The following is a 16457-nucleotide window of genomic DNA, read 5'->3' on the forward strand; positions in this document are numbered from 1 at the left end:
TATATATATATATATATATATATATATATATACAGGGTATCCGGTAACTGATCGAGCAACCGCCGTGTACGAGTAGAACGAGTAAAAATAATCATAAAAGTTATATACCATTTTGAAACTTTCTCAATATTTATCCCATAATTAATTAAAATGTATCAACGAATAAGCTCACGAGAAGCAGTAGAACAGGCTTTGTGTGTAAAAGAAATGGCTTACCTCTTAGCAACGATGAATAATCAGCTGATTTCGAGGCGGAATAACGTATACGTGTCGCTTGTTACTCCGCCTACAATAGGCCCATTGTAGATAGTAATTAATGTTATGTTTGTGTTGAAATTTACTTCACTATACTTAAAAAATTAAAGCAGCGTCCTAAGATCCACTGGTAACACTGACAGCACGAATGCACAAATGTGAATGTGAATGCCCTTCTGGACTGCTATTCCGTTACTGTGGTTCCGATAGATATCGGATCAGTAGGTGTTGTTGCGCAGTTTTTCCACGGTATAAAAAAGCTGCGCAACGACGCCTACGATGCGATAACTGTCGGTATACGGGAACGGAATAGGCCTGTTCTTTGTAGCTGCACTACTGAACTAGTGCAATAAGTTAGAGTGAGAAAACGTATATTTGTTTCACTTCAATATATTGCACCAGTTCAGCAGTGCAACTACAAAGAACAGGCCTAATAATACCTCTGATCAGTATAGGGATGCTGATTTCTGATTCAAGAATCGATTCTTTTTTGACGATGCTTCAATTATTTTCTGCAATTCTTTGGATAGTCGATTAATCGAAAATCGATTCTTTTCTGTACTGAATCGAGAATCGATTATTCATAGGCCGGTATTCATAATCCGATCTTATATTTAAGATCATTTTAAGTACCATCTTAAGATGTCATGAACCAATCACAGAGCAGTATTCGCATCTTAAGACATTACTTAAGACGGTCTTGAAATAAGATTCGACTATGAATTCCGGCCATAGAGTCCTTTCGGACATGCCGGGATCACAGACTTCTATATACTACTAACTGAAAACTTATGACTTCCGCCGCGCAGCAAGCATTACCACGTCCTGTGTGCAGAAGCCATAAGCCTTCACACACAAATGCTCGTAACCGTAGCCATAATACGTAAACTTAAGCTGAAGAACCAATCAGGATATTATTATAAATTTATTTATTCCAAAAGACTATAAAAATGACACTAAAGATGGAGTCCCATGACACATATTTTCGCGTAACGCGTAACCGCGTAACCAATCACATATTTCTATTCTTTTAGGAGTTCCAATAGAAATAATATATGTCGCAATTTATTGGTTACGCGCTTACGCGTACGCGAAAAATGCATGCCATGGGACTCCATCCTACGGCAGAGTTCCCACTTAGCGCGTCACGCGTCGCGTCGTCCGAGTTAAGCTAATCAAATCGTCCCATTTTATTCGGCGTAAAGTTACGCAATAAAATGGGACGATTTGATTGGCTTAACTTGGACGACGCGACACGTGACGCGCTAAGTGGAAACGCGCTTTAAGTTTTATCTTATAGCATGTTTGACTGGCTCTGGGTTAAAGATGCCCGATTCTGAATCGATTCGATTTTTTCCCCAAAAATAGGTTTATTCGTGTTGTTTGCACTCTTCGTACTTTTCGTATTTAAAACTAGACAGAAGTATATTGGAATGTTTCGAAGAAGCAAAAACGAGACAACTAACTCGATTGTTTCTTCCAAGCGTCTGATTAGGCGTCCATTTCTTTTTAAAAGCAAAAAGTATGAAACATGCAAGCAACACGAACAACACTTTTTCCCTAAATTTGTTAGGGAAAGAATCGAATCGATTAAGAATCGTGCATCTCTACTCTAGGTTAACTCACTCTGGATTATTCAGCCTACGTTTATTGGTCGAACAAGTACTTATAAGCTTTGTGATTGGCTAGTAGAGACTTATGACGTCATTAATCGCTCTCGGAGCGATTAACCCAGGGCCAGTCGAACACGCTATTAATCTTCGTTTCCTCACGCACATCTCGAAATACGCTTAGTTTTGGCCAATAAAAGAATAGCTTTCCAGTGGAGAATTGAATTCTATTAGAAAGCTATCCTCCTATTGGATATCAAACGTCGTACGTCGGACATCGGACACGGTGTGAATCCTGCATTACGATACGAACGCGCCCATTGAAGAATCGCGTACGATTCGTAGAAGAGTATAGTATGATTCGACGGTAAATCAGCCAGATTTACATTCTCTAGTAGAGTAACTCAATAACGGATTAGACGAATTATTTCCAAATAGTATAACTCAATGGCAGAGATCAGAAAAACTTTTAATTTAAAAAAATGCAACTTTGACGACAAATCGAATAAATTTTCTATTTTTCAATAATATATATATACACATAGTCCAATGTTAATTCGGATTATCCAATCGTTATATCAGGGGCTTGTCAGGACGAGTCCTGTGGATAAGTGGAAGTGGTCACACGCATTATTTTTTTTCTAAATTTAGTATACCTGGAATTGTCTCGAAAGAGCTATCAGATTATCATTTATAACCTTAAACAGTATTTCCGTGTACGTGTTAAAAATGTCAGAACGATAACATTTACATGGCGTTGAGTTGTCGGAATAACAACACCATGGTTTCTACAGTCTTATTTGTTTCGTTATTTCTCTTCTTGCTCAACGTAGAAGCCGGCGTGTTGAATCTTCCGCATCCAAAATTATTGGTTGTTTCGTACGATGCATTCAGGTAAATGTGTTATATATGAAACGTCTAAAAATTAAAATGTCACTTGCATCTTATATTACTTTTCCTTCTTTTTTTCTGCAGATACGACTACTTCGAGAGAAACTTGACACCGTTCATGAGCCAATTAAAAGCAGCAGGCACTCATGCGGATTATATGATGAATATCTTTGTTACCAAAACATTCCCCAATCATCATACAATGGCAACAGGATTTTATGCAGAAACACATGGGGTCATAGATAATGAGTTTTATGATTATACCACCAATAATGTCACGAAGTATTCATATAAATTATTTCACTACGACAACAGTATTCTCCCTATTTGGGTATGTACAGCAATAATTGTCAATATTATACTTTGTCTTGTAAATTATGTCTCATACAAAATTTAGACTTTATCGATTGTATAATTTATATGATTTAGACTATCAATGAAAAAAGTGGTAAAGGCAGGCATAGTGGTACAATGATGTGGCCAGGTTCTATATATGAGTATCAAGGTATAAAGCCTACCTTTGCACAAGTGAGTGGATATTATTAAATGATATAATTTTATATACCCTAAGATTTATTGTATTGGATTATATCAACTATGTATTTATATGTTGCATATATATATAATATATATTTTTTAGCAATTCAATGATACAATCTCATTTGAAGATAGAATTGATATGTTGATATCGTGGTTTGTACATCCCACCAACCCAATAAATTTTGGGATACTATATATTGAGGATCCAGATTACCACGGTCACGCTATAGGAATTAATAGTGCAGAATTTAATGAAGTTTTACAGAGACTGGACAATATTACAAGATATCTCCATAACAAAATAGATCATTATGGTTTGACAGATCTAAATGTAATTCACTTAAGTGATCATGGTATGGCGTCTGTTACATTGGAAAGAATAATAGATTTAACAAATTACATAAACTCTAGTGATTACACCTTTGTGGGAACATCTCCAGGATTACATATTTTCCCACATGCTGGTAAGATTGCTTTGTAATACGAAATAAATTATTATCTATGTGTTACAATATTTCCTTTTAAGACGTTTTTACTGTTTTTTCCTCCTCCAGGGAAAGAAGAGCAGATTTATCAAAAATTAAAGTTTGCTGCAGAGCAGACAAAAACATTTAAAGTATATAAACGAGAAGATATCCCGAAAAAATATTGTTACAGTAATAACGATCGTATAGGACCTATTTTTGTTATAGCTGAAATAGGTTATGCATTTCAGAATCTCTATGATGTGATAGAATACTACAAACAGAAGTTTAATATTACAGGTAATTTTATACTGTACACATGTTTACTCTTATGCTTATCGTATTGTTTTTAATATTAAATCATTATTCCCAATTAGTTAACAATCAAACAGAATTTGGATTGCACGGCTACGACAATGGGGATCCCGAGATGTATCCATTTTTTTTCGCGAACGGGCCCGCCTTCATTCCGGGGTGTAAATTAGCTCCTTTCAACAATACAGATCTATTTCCCTTATTTTGTCAATTACTTGATTTGAAGTGTCCCACAGTTAACGGCACTTTATCGCATGTAATAAAGTGCCTTCAGACACAATATTTTGTACGATATCCAGCTGGCAGGACTGTACGATTTCCATCTACCATAGTCAGTAAGTACATGTATATTCGAATGTATTTTGATAATTTTATTTTATCTCCTAAATTTTTGTATTATAATATTGTATAATTTGTATTATAATATTATAATGTTTGTTTCAGTAATTGCCTCAATTCTTTCTCTACTAACGGCAGTAGCGTTATTTGCATTGAATATAATATGCGTGAGAAAACGAAGATTAAATTTCATCAATCTAGCAAAAAGTGAAAATCAATAGAATTATAGGTAAATAAATATAGGAAAAATATGTTGATGAAAATGAATGTATCCTCTCTCAAAATTGAGAAAATATTTTTTTTTGTGACTTCGCATTTTTTTTAAATTAGCGAAAAATAAAAAATAATTTTAATAAAATTTAATGATAGAATCATCTTTAATTTCTAAAAGTTTGGTTCTTTTTTTTTATATCAGACAATAATATTGCAGAGTTACTAATAGAAATGATATTGATTATAAATGATATTTTAAGGTAGTTTTTAGCTAGTTAACTAATTTTTAATTAGTAAATTAATGTAAAATAAGAATATCGCGTGATATACATATCATTGATTTTTATAAATTTAGACAATGAAAGCTAATTTATTCTTTAAATGTAGATCTTGTATCGAAAACACGTTATTATAATTCCTCTTTGTATTATTATAATTATGTACATTTAGTGATAAATATTTAAATTCTTAGAGAGATAGCATTAGTATACAGATTCTTAGGCTTTCTCTTGAATATATAAAAAATTGTTTAAAACATAAAATTAGAGAACATGTATACACATGTATAGCAAATTTGTTAAGTTATTTCTCACCAATATATCAATAATGTAACGTATGAGTACACGATACTTAGGCAAAATTATTCGTATACGTAATTATCCGTATGTATATTAATGAGTGAACAATACAGTTAACGTTTATTGTCCGTCCGAATTTTACTTTTAAATGAGTTTATCGAGTGAATATGAGTATCCAAAAGCTTTGTGGGTCGAAAATTGTATCCTTCGTTTATAACATTTTTTATATCACACGAATAAACATGGATGAATGATCTAAGAAGAATTAGTTGTGCCTACTTTCGAGCCATTTGAAGCAATTTTCCGCCCAACCCGTCTGAAAATCCTACGAAACGGATATTACGGAATGGAGTTACTTACGAGGATATCCCATCTCAAGGATCAAGTATTCTTCGAATTCCTTTCTCACTCATTATCCGATCTAATTGCACCGGTCGTGCCGGCGTGCTAATCGCGCGAGGCGTATATAACTGATGCGATTTGCATTTAGTTATTCCGCATGAAAGTCCCCGTGATATCTGTCCGCGAAATCCTCTAATTAATGTAATGACACAACACGCAAGTCTCCCGTTCTTCGAGAGAACGTTCCCAGGTAGAACAAAAAATCACGATGACGTCAAAGTAACTAAATACAAAAAATATGATTCTACTGCTAAGAAAAACGATTCCGTTTTATTCCGCTTCTTTCGAGAATATTGGTTATCTTCAACAATATTTTCTTAATAATAGCGTTAAAATATATTTATGAAAAATTTGAACAAAACTTATTGTCATGTATTAAAAAGAAGAATTATACTCTTTATTATAATACTTTATCCAAAACAAAATTGGCTCAACTCTATATATTAAGTATTGGTTATCTTTTCAACAATATTTTCTTGATAATAGTGTTAAAATATATATACCAAAAATTTGAGAAAAGCTCAATGTCATGTGAAAAAAAGAATTATTCTTTTTATCATAAAACTTTATCCGAAATAATTTGACTCTATTCTACTATGTTATGAAAATGAATTATAAATCGAATTTTTGTTTTTACTTAAGACTCTTGAATATTCGTAACATCTATCTCTTTTTTAATAACGTCAGAAGCGAGGAAACGCATGCTAAAAATTCTTGCAAAATACATTGAAATAAAAAGATAAAAAACGACACTTGCAATCGACCGAGCAAATCTGTAAAATAATTTGAACACTTCCCTTTTGCTGTAACAATCAATAATTTGCCGTTAATTATGGTGACAATATATTTTTTTTTTTTTTTAATCTATCTCTTCGCATGATTCTATCATATTTATTTACGGTACATTATCCAGATAGCACAGAGAATTGAAAAAGAATTCAGTCATATGTCGCCAATTTTATGTTCATTTTTAGGTGCAAATAGAATTCTTTTCACTAAACTGAACTTTGAAGAATTCTTTTCACATATGAAAATGAACTTAAAATTGGTGACATACGGCTGAATTCTTCTTGAATTCTCTGTGCTATTTGGGTATTAATCGTCAGAACGAAAGGGAAGTGTTTGGACTATTTTATAGATTTGCACCATCAATTGCAAGTGTCGCTTTATGGATATATCTTTTCATTTCAATATATTTCGCAAGAATTTTTAGTATGCGTCTCTTCACTTCTGACGTCATTAAAAAGAAATGGACAATACTTTGCAAACTTATACTGTAATTCTAGACAAAATCGTAAAACTCGTAACTTGTTCTCGTAAGACTCGTAAGAACTTACGAATAGATCTGCAATTCTATGCGGACCGTATGTCATTTGATAACTCTTAAATATCTACGATTTTTCTTTTTTTTTTTTCGTAAGCTATGACTTTACGATTTTACGATTTTATTTTACAATTTACCTGTATAATTGCTTAGAATTGCAGCATTAATATGATCTTCAAACTTATGAAATACTTGAAACAGATAATATTACTTAAATGTAGCATGTATTTTTCTGTGTGTAGGAAGTGACTATTAAAACTCACTTTTCAATGACTCGGTTATTTTATCGTCATCTTATGACGTTATCGCGATTTTCTGTTCTATCTGGTTTCGCGTCATTGTGCTCGGGCGCGAATAATTGACCAGTAAGAACGCGATAAGAATAACCGGGAGCAATTTTCGTGCGTGTGTGTGCGCACACTTCCTCCCTCGCGCTAGGCTTGATACTAATACACATAATAATACGATCGTTATTGCGTCGTCTTTGTAACGGTGTAGAATTAGTTGCACATGCGGGATAGGAGAGCGGAAGAGAGAGGAAGAACGATAACGGTCGGGATCGTTTATAAAACATGCTGCGTTAACGTTGCCGCTGACGATTCCGCTCGATTTGCCTATTTTATGCAAGGGTGATTACGTATGGCCGCTATTAACGTAGATACGCAAGCGAGAAAACGAGGACATGTGTATCACGTGTGCAGCTTTGCTTTCCGTGGGCGGCGTATCGCGCGAAGAGATCGCCGCAGATTATCGCCGTGGGTGCAAAATTGCAATTAGCAGTCGCAACCGAGCACAGGAATAGAAAATATTGGATCGGTCAAGAAGTTCGGATCGATTTTGCGCCTTCTTCGATCGTAAACCGCTTTCTGTCGCAGAAGCATCTCAGGCAACGATGGCAGTTGCCAGGACTATGCTCTTTTAAAGTGAATCAGTAAAAATATTTCTGATTCTATCAATATTTTATCACAATCAATGAATATTCATTGATTTTCAGTGAAGACATTCCCACTGCATTCGTCTTCATCTTATCTCATTGATTTTGATCAGTGAAAGTAAGATTTCACTGCAAAATCTATACACTACAAAGTCGTAATACGTTGTGTCAAATCCAGTTTTCTGCGTTTGTGGCAATAGAATTATTGTGCTTAGACAATCCTCGATTTCATCTGGTACTTACTATACCTATACTTTCCGCAGAGAATAATTGTGCAGCGTTTGATACAGATCGATCAAAGGATTTAAGAGTCTGTAGGGAACATACAAACAGACAACATTCTACTTAGATATTGCAAATTACATTCAAATATACAAATATAAAAAACGATTAAATTATAAGTTACTGTATCTATTTTGAATATTAATCCTTTGCACTCGGAGACATCTCGTGAATCACCTACCAGCAACTCGACGGCACTTTTATACGGAATAATGAATGGATAATGAATCGCTTTATATTAAATAGTATAGCGTTGAAACCAATTATTTTGTTGTAATAATATTTAATGTATAATCAATTATACTACCAATTATTTTGTTGTAATAATATTTTTGTTGTAAGAACTTTTTCTTATATTTTTGTTGTAATAATATTTAATGTATAATCACCAGTAATCTCTTTATGTCCTTTAAGATGGATCCTCCGAGTGCAAAGGGTTAATAATATATGTAATGTTTAAAAGAGACAACAAATTGCATAAAATTTTTATTTCATTACACTGTATGTGATATAATATATATTAGAAAAATAAAAAAATATTTATTTGGTGGGCACTAATAACATATTTGTTCAAATTAAAATTATGTTTTCTAAATAGAATAAATAATTACTTTCATGAAAGGTAATGATGTTTTTTTAAAGGAAAATATATATTTTCTCATTTAAAAGTAACATTGTTTCCTTAATGTAAAATTTTCTTAATTAAAAATTTCCAATTTCCTTGTACGCATTTGTAAAGGAAAATGTATGTATTTCCTTGTAAAGAAAATAATATATATTCCTATAGGTAAATATGTTATTGATATCCATCGAATAAATATTTTTTTATTTTCTAGATATTTTTCCTCCTAGGATATGTGATGAATTGGTACATTTATCTTTCTGTAGAGGTAAGAATGTAACCATAAACTTTTGTGGGCTCTAATTTATTTAGAAAACAACGTTCATAAATTTACATAAGGATTCTAAAGATTAAACAAAAATATAAATTTTTTTCATAGACTTTCTAGTAAATCACATTCTTTAAATGACACCCATAGATTATTCATTGTCTACATAGATATATCCCATACATAGTTTACGTTATTTGAATATGTAGATTTGAAGTATCATAATTTACGCGTAAACGTCCCACGCCTCAAGGAATACTTGTAAAAGGTATTACTCTTAGTTCTCAAACTATCTTAGCTCTCAATCTTTAATGTTAATTAAAGTGTTAATTAATGCTGTTAGATAATATTTTACTGTGTATGCAGCGCAATTTCCATCAAATTCTCACGTTTCATAATACAACTCCAATCTTAATGAGAAGGATCCCTTTCATATATAAAAGAAGTTAATTAAAAGTAATTGATAATATACATAGAAATAGATAGTATACATTAAAATAAATAGTATACATAAGCAAAAACAAGCGTAAACAGAGGAAGTCGTTAGCCTAAGCTAAATCCGATTGTAAATAGCCAGTGGTGTTGATTTATATGTTAGAGATACATAGAAAATATAATTCAGGAAAAAAGGTTTATATATACTCAAACAGTACAAGGTGTCCTGGAGACGTCACAAGGATGTCCTGAGGACGTTTCTACGTCCTCAGGACATCCTTAGGACTTACTTTGCACGTCCTTTGGACATTTGTGCTATTAAGGTAATCATATAAAAATATATATGATTTTGTACATAATAATATATAAATTTTTTGTCCATATATGTGTGTGTAATATTACATATGACTATATCTAATTATATATGTCCACACATAAAACAAATATTGTTAAATAAAAAAGGGAAAACATAATTTCAATTAAACATTGAGACATCATAGGCTACCATAAACATAAATATTTATTTTAATTGAATTTTCACAACAATATTCTTTTCAATGCGGACAAATAGTATAATTGCATTTAATCATATATGGCCATATATGAATTTTTTTCCCGGGAAATGCAGAAAGAAATGTGTGTAGAGAAGAAAAACGAGAAAAAAAAATATGAAGAGTATATTCAAAATATGTACAACAGACATTATAGACGTAATCATATATCGTAATATCATCGATATAGCAGTAACATATAATCATATCGTAACATATATCGACATAGCAGAGCATTTGAAAGAAACATCAGAAAAGACATCACATGAACGCAACCGTTTTATCGATTTCTAATCGCAACCGTCCGCTCGTAACCGTTGCGCACTTATTACTCCATTGTCGAAGAAGCGATGACTTGCCTTTGAGAGCTTCTCTTATCGACTAAGATAGATAAGTAAGTAATAATAACAATGTACACTCTATGATGGAGTTAATTATCTCTTATTGTTTCAAACTGCTGAGAATCGTGCGTTAGTGTGAGTGTAGCCGTCGAAGTATGTAAAAGCATGCGGTTTTCTTATCAATCGTTTGTGATACTGTGCTAAATCGCATTATGAAACAATAGAAGAAATCGAGTTACCAAATTGCAGCGTGTTTACCGTTCTTTCACTTTCGTCGCACTGACTCATTATACTCTCTTAAGGAGACTGGAGGGTCAGATTGCCTGAAAATATCGTGCTTGTTCTTTCACCATTTTTTATGACAAACTGAATGAATATGCAAAAGTGTTATTTTGACGTGTATTTATACAACATATAAAGAGAAGAAAAATATAATTTTGATGATCAAATACTTAATATAAGTGTATAATGAGATATAATAGGCAGTTAAAATATATTTCGTTTTGCTTTTCAAGGTCGTCATTTTGCATTAATATCTTGACTCTCGGTGGTTCAATTAAGCTGAATGTTAGGTAGACTAGAATATTACAGACGTGCGCTACGCGCGCGCTATTTAGCATCTTTATCATTACAATGACTTTTTAAATTACCTTATTCTTATCCTTATTTTTACCTAAATAATATGCTTCTTTTTTCTCTTTCTCCTCTACCCTTTTATTCTCTATTCTTCTATTCTTATAATTTATATCTCTTCTGTATTTTTTTCTTCATGAGCTAACCAACGCGATAACAGTTATTTGCCTGATAATTTGACAGGCGCAAACGACACGAAGCAAGCCGCAGCCCACATGAAGTGAGCTAAGCGAGAGAACCAACCAGCATCGCGGAAAAGTGGCAACAATTAAATCTCTTATTCCTTTTTTAGAGTGGAAGTTTCCGTAAGCTTGTCGTGTGAATCACTATAATAGAAATTGAGTAAAAGTTAACAAAATTGCAAATATCTTAATGGAATATTATTAAATTTTCAATTCTTTTATAATAAAAAAATTAATATTTCAAAATTAAATATTTTTACGAGTTTGTCAGTGATAACGTTTCACACGATAACGACAAGCTTACGGAAATTTTTTACTTAAAATTCAACTTAATTGAACCACCGAGAGTCAAGATATTACTACAAAATGACGACCTTGAAAAGAAAAAATATATTTTAAGTATTTGATCATCAAAATTATATTTTTCTTCTTTTTATATGTTGTATAAATACACGTCAAAATAATACTTTCGCATATTCATTCAGTTTGTCATAAAAAATGGTGAAAGAACAAGCACGATTTTCAGACAATCTGATCCTCTAGTCCCCTTAAGGCTCCTGGTCCCTTGCATTGTCTATCTCTTTTTAACGACGTCAGAAGCAAGAAAATACTTGTGCTAAAAATTCTTGTTATATGTCTATAACTGTCACTATTACTATCTTCAACAGTTATATCGTTGAGTGGAAAATTATAACATTGATGTAATGTTACTCGGAAGAAAACTCTTATTCGTAGTTAAGTGATCTAAAGAGCGACAATTACCAAGGATTCAACATCTGTTATCAAGTATTTTACGACTGTTACCAAGTGTTTAGTAAGTGGTCGGTTAAGAATCTTTTCAAAATTCCGTTTTACGAACTACTCGGTAACTATCAACATTTATTTTGTTAAGGCAACGAAATATTTGATGTCTGTTAATTATATCGACAACAATATCCTTCACCTTTCGATATCCATCACATATCGAATATTGTTACGTTGTTTCCAATGTTTTCTAATGAGTATGACATTATCACGTTTCTTTGAAACGTTATAAGGACATAAGGACATTATAATCATGGGTCATGAAAATATCTTCAGAACTTGTAAGATTCAACGTCCTGTTTAAAGAATCCTATAAGGATTTATAAAAATACACACGAATTTCATTGAAATACTGTATAACCTTATCGGAACTTGCCATTTCTATTAGAAACGTACATTTCTCAATTTCTCATGTTTAATCTTATAATCTCAAGAGATTATTAATTTTTCTTTCGTTTTGTATTGTAACTTATTTTTAACGATTGAATATTATACTGCACAATTGAATATTTATCTGAATGCGCGTGCTTTTCTATGTGATTTTATCATTTTTTTAACAAAAAAACACGATCCAGTTATAAAGATTTTTCTTATCTAATTCTATCAAATCTTTTGAGTAGGGATTACACGCTATATTTTATCCCGTATCGTTTATTTAAGCGATTTAGTATCAGCTCTCAAATTTTGGTACTTATCACAAAATCTTTTCAGTGTAGATAGACGTACATTAATTTTCACTTTAATCCCGTGTATTATGATTTCGCGATAACGGCACGTTTAATGGTATTATAGTCGCTCTTAATTTTGATTAATTTATCGCACTCGAAAGATATCGCGACAGTTGTCTTAGATAAGGCCGCGTTAGATGTCCTCGAGTGCACGTTATCGAGGATATATTGATCGGCGCTTTTGCACATGTAAGTAAAACGAATCACACGAGCTGTGTTTGCCTCGACCCGATCAGAAGTGCGCATTAATTAATTGATCAATCGATACAAGTGTCAAGAATGTTAGGAATAACCGTGTGGCACTTATGAACCGTCGTGTGAACCGTCTGACTCATCGGGTCAGTTACTTTATATTTTCTGACGTAAGCGGAAGAGTAAGTCGGTTTCCAACGGAATCCAACGTACATTCCGCGTAGGAAACGGTTCCACTTAGCGTTCTCGTGTCAGCGGGCTTCACCGGTCCTGTCATTATCAAACGGGATTTACGAGGTCGCGTCACCCTGACTGATTTATATTCGATGAATTAAATGAGACTTGTATTAAGGCTCTCCGACATCCAATCACTGAGAATTAATTTTGGTCGGTAAGAGCCATGCCAAAATGTTGCTGGTGAATAATAATTTTCTGCGGGTGAATAATCGAGATATATATAATATCTGAAATAGAATGTCTGTCTATATGTTCCTCATTAACTCCTAAATCCTTTGACCGATCTAGAAGAAATTTTGCATAGTTACTCGTGCGGAAAATTTAGACCCATCACTAAACCTAGACATTCCAACCCCTCTCCATAAATTTTATCCCTATGACATTTTGTGATAATGTCGGGTAGTTTAAGTTAATAATATAATAATATGTGATATATATTAGTTAAGATTGAGAAAGTTGCATTTTTATTTCTAAGTCGAATTTTTCAATCTCTTAGGGCCGGTTTTTCAATGATAGTTTAAACTTAGATTTCAACTTCGATTTCAATTTAAACTCGATTTAAACAAAATAAACGCATTGTTAGAATAGAGTTTAAACTTGAATCCAAGTTTAAACTATTGAAAAACTAGCCCTGTGAGCTAACTAACAGTTAAATCATACGTCTGTCTTCATCTGATTTGAAGAAAAAGCAATGATAGACATATGATTGAACTGTTAGTTAGATTATCAAGAGATTAAAAAAGGCCTTGTAGGATAGAAGGTCTCTGAATAATTTCTTGTTTATTTTAAGTTCTTGAGAAACTTTGTTGCGATGAATATCGATAGATGACGGATATCGATATAAGTATAGTTGATAATTACCGAATATTTTATAAAGCAGAATTGAATGAATTTTTAACACTTAACAGACACCTCTGATAATTGTAATGAGATAACAAATAACTTGATAACAGATGTTAAATGCTTGGCAATTCTTTACATCATTTATATCCGCGTATGTGTGTGAGAGAGAGAGAATAAAAGTTCTTAGATATTCAATAATTAATAATTAATTTTCTTTGTGTCTCGCAAGAATGTTGGTAGCAAATAATAATGTTCTGCGGGTGGATAATACTATAAAAATCTGTGATAATGTTTATATATAGAACTGAGAAAATTACATTTTTAATTCTAAAGAATGGAAAGGCTCTAAATCACTTTTTTCTTTAAATCTCCCGAGGAATTTTATTGATTGCTGTAATATATTTAAGAACTTCTGTCATTTAATTTTCCTGCTAAGACTCTTAGAAAAAATCCGCCTTTCTTTTAGAATTATATAGTACGCTTTCTGGCAAATGTTTAAACCGTCTGTGTGTATTAACGCATACTCATAATATGATATATTGATGATATATCTGTAAGGGAAATTGGGCCTAGATGCCCTATATTTTAGAATTTCGAAATTACAACTTTTCTAGCTACTAATTGTTGTGACTGACTACTAATTGTTGTGACTAAATATGGCAACCTTTCTCTATGTATTAATACCTATTCTGTTAACATTTTGTTTTGTTTTGTAATAACCAAAATACAAACATGCAACATACAGAACCACATGTTGATTCAAGGTTTATTCGACGTCGATGAGCGTTGACAACATTTATTCATCGATCATTTCTACGTCGAATCAACCTTGAATCAACGTTGTGGTTCTGACTGGGAATATAACTCTGGTATCAGGTTCAGTTGCCTAGTAGCGTAAGAAGACCACATCAAGATACATAAAATATGTATCCTGATTACTAGTCCCACAGTCTCTGCGAAAGGTCTCCTTGTCGGCCCTTAATGATAGGTTTACTTTCTCATCCGCTCGTATGCTCAATCATTTTATAAGTGAAAATTATATTTATTACTAGAAACAGTATATTATATGCTTGCAAGAAATTTCATTCTAGCTAGTAATATATTACTTAATTTTATCAATCATTTTATGAGTGAAAATTACATTTATTACCAGAAACAGTATATCATATACTTGCAAGAAATTTCATTCTAGTTAGTAATACATTGCTTAATTTTATTTAGTCATGGAGAATATTAATTCAAAATTTCGAGAAGCTCAAACATTTATTTTGCTATTATCAAATTAGTGTTTCCTATTTCTTAATTTTAATATTATTCCGATTTTAATAAAACTCAGAGAAAAGTATTTACGTTCTAGAAGGACTATTTCGTAATTTTGTACCCACTATGCCTGCCAAGATAAATATTTAAAAAAAGTATTAGCATAGCTAATATTTGAAAAAAGTATTAGCAACATACCTCTGGGCTCATATAGCTCCGGTTTCTTCTCTATAATACATCTTTAAATACTTTTAAAACTATTATTAAACCCTTCAATCAACCCTCTCAGATGCTACTATTTGTTCATATTTATTACGTTTTTGGAATTCTTTTAATTTTCTTTTCACACTTTTCTATTTTGTCTTCCTCTCTTTATATTATCTTTTTTTATTGTCTAGTACTAAAGAAACATCTTCCCGTTTAATTAAATAAATAAAACGTCTCGGCGCGTGCAATATATCGTCGATATTATTACTCTCCCAGCAAAAAACTATTATTCTCGTCGCCAATTTCCTCGCGCGGCTCTTATTGGCAAGAATAAATTCTTGTGACTCTTGTCCGAGGTTTGCTTCCACAAAAGAACGGCACTGCTTTATCTAACTGCTTTATCTAACTTATCTTACTTCCATGTAAATTTGCGTAGCTTCATTTGTCCCTTTAATAATTGTCACGCAAACGACTGCAATCAAAGGCCGAAGTTACTGTTCCGCTTGAAGTCGCGATTCGATAGCGTTGATCGTTAAGGCCTTTGCACGTCAAAAAGTCTTAACCGTAATTCCGTAAATTTCCAACACATACAATCAGATGGAGCAACGCAGATGAAAATTCACATACAGCCTTACGGTTACGAATTTTCACTTGCGTTACTTTATCTGATTATGTGTGTCGGAAACTTACGGAATTACAGTTAAGACTTTCTGACGTGCAAAGACCTTTACATAACGCATATCTCCCAGCTGGAGCGGCGATAACGTCAGGAAGCTGCGCGATTTATTCAGCGATGACGCTCTCTCTCACCTGCGAGGAGGCTCGGTTTGAAGATAAATCTTCAGGCGGATGAATTTTTCGTGTATACTGCGCGTCGGTCAGCCGGATATCCAATCGATATCCCAAAATATCCAGCGCGGGTTGCCTGCGCCGCTACGGGATATGCGCGCCGCCGAGAGAAGAGAAGAGAAGAGGCCAACGGGCCGGTGGTTCGAGCAGCGATGACG

The 16457-nt window shown here is 32.9% G+C and overlaps 3 protein-coding genes across 8 annotated transcripts in view; 1 reads left to right on the top strand and 2 right to left on the bottom strand.

The window, feature by feature from the left end:
* LOC116844149 (F-box/LRR-repeat protein 12-like) overlaps positions 1 to 601 on the bottom strand; it is a 6481-nt gene extending 5880 nt beyond the window's left edge. For 3 of the 6 annotated variants that reach the window (XM_032815333.1, XM_032815332.1, XM_032815336.1), the window contains exon 1: positions 217 to 597. The gene's annotated coding sequence lies outside the window, so the exon portion shown is untranslated. Of the gene's footprint in view, positions 1 to 216 lie in introns of all 6 variants that reach the window. The other 3 variants (XM_032815331.1, XM_032815335.1, XM_032815330.1) reach the window with 3 other exon arrangements.
* The window catches only part of LOC116844151, a 26304-nt gene extending 9936 nt beyond the window's left edge, over positions 1 to 16368 (bottom strand). The window contains exon 1 of the mRNA XM_032815339.1: positions 16261 to 16368. The gene's annotated coding sequence lies outside the window, so the exon portion shown is untranslated. The remainder of the gene's footprint in view (positions 1 to 16260) is intronic.
* Positions 2212 to 5470, top strand: LOC116844148 (bis(5'-adenosyl)-triphosphatase ENPP4-like). Its single transcript, XM_032815329.1, has 7 exons — positions 2212 to 2759; positions 2841 to 3087; positions 3186 to 3284; positions 3397 to 3760; positions 3851 to 4060; positions 4138 to 4410; positions 4520 to 5470. The coding sequence occupies exons 1-7, from the start codon at positions 2617 to 2619 to the stop codon at positions 4633 to 4635; spliced, it is 1452 nt and encodes a 483-aa protein (XP_032671220.1). The 5' UTR covers positions 2212 to 2616; the 3' UTR covers positions 4636 to 5470.
* Positions 16369 to 16457: the final 89 nt, after the last annotated feature.

This window comes from Odontomachus brunneus, unplaced genomic scaffold (assembly GCF_010583005.1).
Source record: "Odontomachus brunneus isolate Ranch 3 - 2012 unplaced genomic scaffold, Obru_v1 Obru_scaffold_039, whole genome shotgun sequence".
NCBI classification, from domain to species: Eukaryota; Metazoa; Arthropoda; class Insecta; order Hymenoptera; family Formicidae; genus Odontomachus; species Odontomachus brunneus.

Bases quoted from the DNA above. Each gene is read 5' to 3' on its own strand.
- LOC116844148 (XM_032815329.1), top strand. From the start codon at position 2,617: ATGGCGTTGAGTTGTCGGAATAACAACACCATGGTTTCTACAGTCTTA. The intron at 3,088-3,185 runs GTATGTACAGCA...TATATGATTTAG, and splicing joins ACAGTATTCTCCCTATTTGG to ACTATCAATGAAAAAAGTGG. The intron at 3,761-3,850 runs GTAAGATTGCTT...TTCCTCCTCCAG, and splicing joins ACATATTTTCCCACATGCTG to GGAAAGAAGAGCAGATTTAT.